General features: G+C 38.8%; 1 protein-coding gene across 1 annotated transcript; it reads right to left on the bottom strand.

Moving 5' to 3' along the window:
- Positions 1-1348: 1348 nt before the first annotated feature.
- LOC103482575 (oxalate--CoA ligase-like) lies at positions 1349-3711 on the bottom strand. Its single transcript, XM_008438799.3, has 4 exons — positions 3284-3711; positions 2142-3198; positions 1947-2050; positions 1349-1769 (listed from the first exon to the last, which is right to left on the bottom strand). The coding sequence occupies exons 1-4, from the start codon at positions 3485-3487 to the stop codon at positions 1578-1580; spliced, it is 1557 nt and encodes a 518-aa protein (XP_008437021.1). The 5' UTR covers positions 3488-3711; the 3' UTR covers positions 1349-1577.

The raw sequence follows: 3711 nt of genomic DNA, 5'->3' as shown, positions 1-3711 counted from the left end.
ATATGCTGAGAAGGTAATGGAGAAAGATTCCAGCATCACTTTTTCACTACCTGCTGACCTTTTTGGCGTTAGTCGAAAGACTTCTGTGCTTATGTAGGGGGTTGCCATATGAAAGTTTATGGATTGGGGATGATATACTTTTGGGCTAGGTTAGTTAAATAGATAATGTTTAGTTCAATTCTTGGAAATCTGTTGAAATTGTTTATATATATATATATTGGTTTTGTAAATGATATATGAATATGATGCAAAGTTTTGGAAATGATATTGAATGGATGATGTTTAGTTGCCATTTGATGTATATTTGTTGTTTATATGTAGTTGAATTTTTGGACCAATGGGAGCATAATACAGGAAGAATAATATAAAATAAATTACAATTAAAAAAATGAAAAGTTGCTTGACGGTTTTCAAATGTCATTAACAATATATTTCTTGATGGCTTGCAAATGTCATAAATAACAAAATTCTTGACGGTTCTAAAATGTCATTAAAAAGCACTCTTGACGGTTCCAAATGTCATGGCAAAGAGTACTCTTGACGGTTATTAAATGTCATGAAAAATGAACTCTTGACGGTTTGTAAATGTCATGAAAATTGAATACTTGACGGTTTTAAAATGTCATGAAAAATTTACTCTTGACGGTTTTGAAATGTCATGAATAATCGTATTCTTGACGGTTTTCGGACTTCATCATCTCATTCTTGACGGTTTAAAACAGTCATAAAAACGTATTCTCTTGACGGCTCTCAACTGTCATGAAAAATTGAATACTTGACGGTTAAAAAGTGTCAACGATATCAATTCTTGACACTTTTTACAACCGTCAAGAAAATGGCCTTTCTTGACACTGGATTCAACGACGGTTTTGAAAACGTCAAGAATACTCATTCTTGACAGTTTAAAACCGTCAAGAGAGTCAGTTTTTGTAGTAGTGATTATATTTTCTTTGTATCGTAGTGACTATTGCTTGAAAATACTAAAATAAAAATGGTTGTACTATCTCTCATACAAATACTAAAATGGTTACATTAGCTATAACTTAAACAAAACATTATAATACTAATTCATGAAAAGCTAAAAAGAATATCATATTTTAACTATAAATTAATTAAACAATTAAAAGTTGAGAGGCCAAGTGGCTTTTCCCCTTTATAAAAGGCTGCATTTTGTCCTTTATTTGGATTTTAATACAAAACCTAAGCCCCATCGATCTTTCAACCTTATATCTCTAGTTTATAGTTGATTTTTTCAAACTTTTGAGCTGTTAGAGGATGAGTATTCGTCTCATTATTTAAAATGTATTAGAAAACTTCAATAGCTAAAGTAATAAACTCAATGAAGATAAAATAGTAAATGATACACATTTAGTCACATTAATGATAATATTTCCACCAAAATTTTGTTTATTTCAACGTCTATTCCTAAACTTTATATTGATAGTCTAATATTAAGTTAACAATCAAAGTTTCTTAGAACTTCCATGAAATCAAGACCTCATAGTTCGACTAAGAATCCACCAATAATCTATCTGCTCTTTTTTATTACGTTGATCAGGTGGAGATTGATCATCTTATCAGGAACCTTGGTGGAGGAAATGAGCTGCTACGATTCGACGTTGTATTTTGCCGGAAGCAGTTTTGGGGAGTGAATCGGTAAGAAACACTTTCTTGGGGACTTTGAAAGCAGCCAAATTGTTCTTGCAAAACCTCAATACATCTTCCTCTCCAATCTTTGATCCTTCTCTTCGGATTATAGCACAATTTATCTAACACATACAAACAAAATTACCATGAATTATTTAACGTAATTGAACGTGAAAAAGTATTTAAACAATCAAATCGTTCTGATTAATCTCAAGTAAACATGCAGTAATGGACAAAAATATATATTAAATAAATAAAAGGAGAAATGAAGAATAAAAATAAAAAAAATAAAAAATTACCTCCTCCCCATACTTATCGTCGGGAACCCCGAATGCGACAGCTTGCGCCACCTCCGGATGAGCCAACAACACTGCGTCCACTTCAATCGGCGATATCTTTTCCCCTTTTTTATTTGTTCATTCATTCATATTTTTTAATTTAATTATTACAATATATACCAATAAATAAAGATGTTAACAAAATTTGGGATTTACCTCCACGGTTGATCAATTCCTTGATCCGACCAACAAGATGCAAATACCCATCAGAATCAAAATACCCAATATCTCCGGTGTGAAACCACCCGTAACGGAACGCTTCCTCGTTCGCCACCGGATTACTTTTGTACCCCTTCGTCACATTCGAACCCTTGATACAAACTTCCCCTTTCACATTCGCTTCCTGAACGATGCCGTTCTCGTCCAGTATCACCATTTCTTGACCCACGGGTTTACCCACCGTCCCGGCCTTGTGCGGACCGTTTTCCGGCAATGGGTTCGACGACATCAGATGTGTCGCTTCCGTCATCGCGTACGCCTCCAGAACCGGCGCCCCAAACGCCTCCTCCAACCGGTTCAGGATACTTGGAGCTAACGACGCACTGCAGCTTCTAATGAACCGGAGCTTCGGGTAAACCTTTTCCGGTTTGTTTGAGTGCCGGTCTAGTATGATTTGATGGATTGTAGGCACGGCAGTGTACCACGTGGCGTTGTATTGGATCATGTCGGCCCAGAATGTCGACGCCGAGAATCTCCCGGCTGCCGGTAAAGAAACGGCAGCTCCGGCAGCTAGTGAACTTAGTAATCCAGCCATTAATCCGTGGACGTGGAATAATGGAAGGACAATAACGGTGGAGTCGGACTCAGTGAGTTGGTAAACCGATATAATATTGTTAACCGAGGAGGCCAAATTGAACTGAGTCAATGGGACGCCTTTGGGACGGCTCGTGGTGCCTGACGTGTGAAGGAATAACGCCACGTCGGATCCTTCATTGAGGACTTCAAGAAATGAGTCAGACTCGGAACCATTCGAGTTGGACTTAGTCAAAGAGACAACCAACTCGGCACCTGCATCGGGAAGTGAAGCGGTCACGTGCTTGATTTTGAGTTTAGACGCTGCCGTCTCGGCCGGGCCGTTGCCTTCTATAGACGTAACCAACAGCTTTGATTCGGAGTCCGATAAGTAAAATTCGAACTCCTCTGCCGTGTAGGCGGCGTTGAGTGGCGCCGCAGTGGCTCGAGCTCGGATCACAGCCAAAAACATGATCACAAACTAAAAATAATCAAACAATCAAAATGAATCAAAAGTTTTAATCCTATGATGGGTGGTTTTATTGTATTGAAATTTAATATAATACCTCGACGGTGTTTGGGAAAACAAGGGCAACGACTTCGCCGGGCTTGATACCGCCGGCGGCGAGTTTAGAGGCGGCGGAATCAACGAGGTGTTGGAGACGGGAATGTGAGAGATCGAACTTTCCGGATACGGATAAGGCTCTCCGGTGAGGGAAAGTTTCGGCGACGGATTTCAATAATCCGGTGAGTGTAATTGGAAACCCCATTTGGGTGGAGAGAAGAAATGATGAAATTGATAGAGTGAATAAAGTGATGGATGAGGAAGAAGGGAGTTTTGGGGGAATATATATAAAAATGGTGATAGAGGATGAACAGAGGCGCCTTATTATATTATTCCATGTGCCGCCGGTCTATGGTTCGGACTTGGGTTGTTGTGTACGGAATCTTGCTGTTGTTTGAGCATGTTGGCTACCAGCAATTCACCGGTGGA

The sequence above is a fragment of the Cucumis melo genome, chromosome 9 (genome assembly GCF_025177605.1).
Source record: "Cucumis melo cultivar AY chromosome 9, USDA_Cmelo_AY_1.0, whole genome shotgun sequence".
Lineage (NCBI taxonomy): Eukaryota > Viridiplantae > Streptophyta > Magnoliopsida > Cucurbitales > Cucurbitaceae > Cucumis > Cucumis melo.
The sequence above is the reverse complement of the archived record's forward strand: the minus strand, read 5'-3'. Positions and strand labels throughout refer to the sequence as shown.

Excerpts from the sequence above, each read along its gene's own strand:
- LOC103482575 (XM_008438799.3), bottom strand. The coding sequence starts at position 3,487 with ATGGGGTTTCCAATTACACTCACCGGATTATTGAAATCCGTCGCCGAA. Across the intron at positions 3,199-3,283 it reads TTTTCCCAAACACCGTCGAG|TTTGTGATCATGTTTTTGGC; the intron begins GTATTATATTAA and ends GATTATTTTTAG. Across the intron at positions 2,051-2,141 it reads GGAATTGATCAACCGTGGAG|GGGAAAAGATATCGCCGATT; the intron begins GTAAATCCCAAA and ends CAAATAAAAAAG.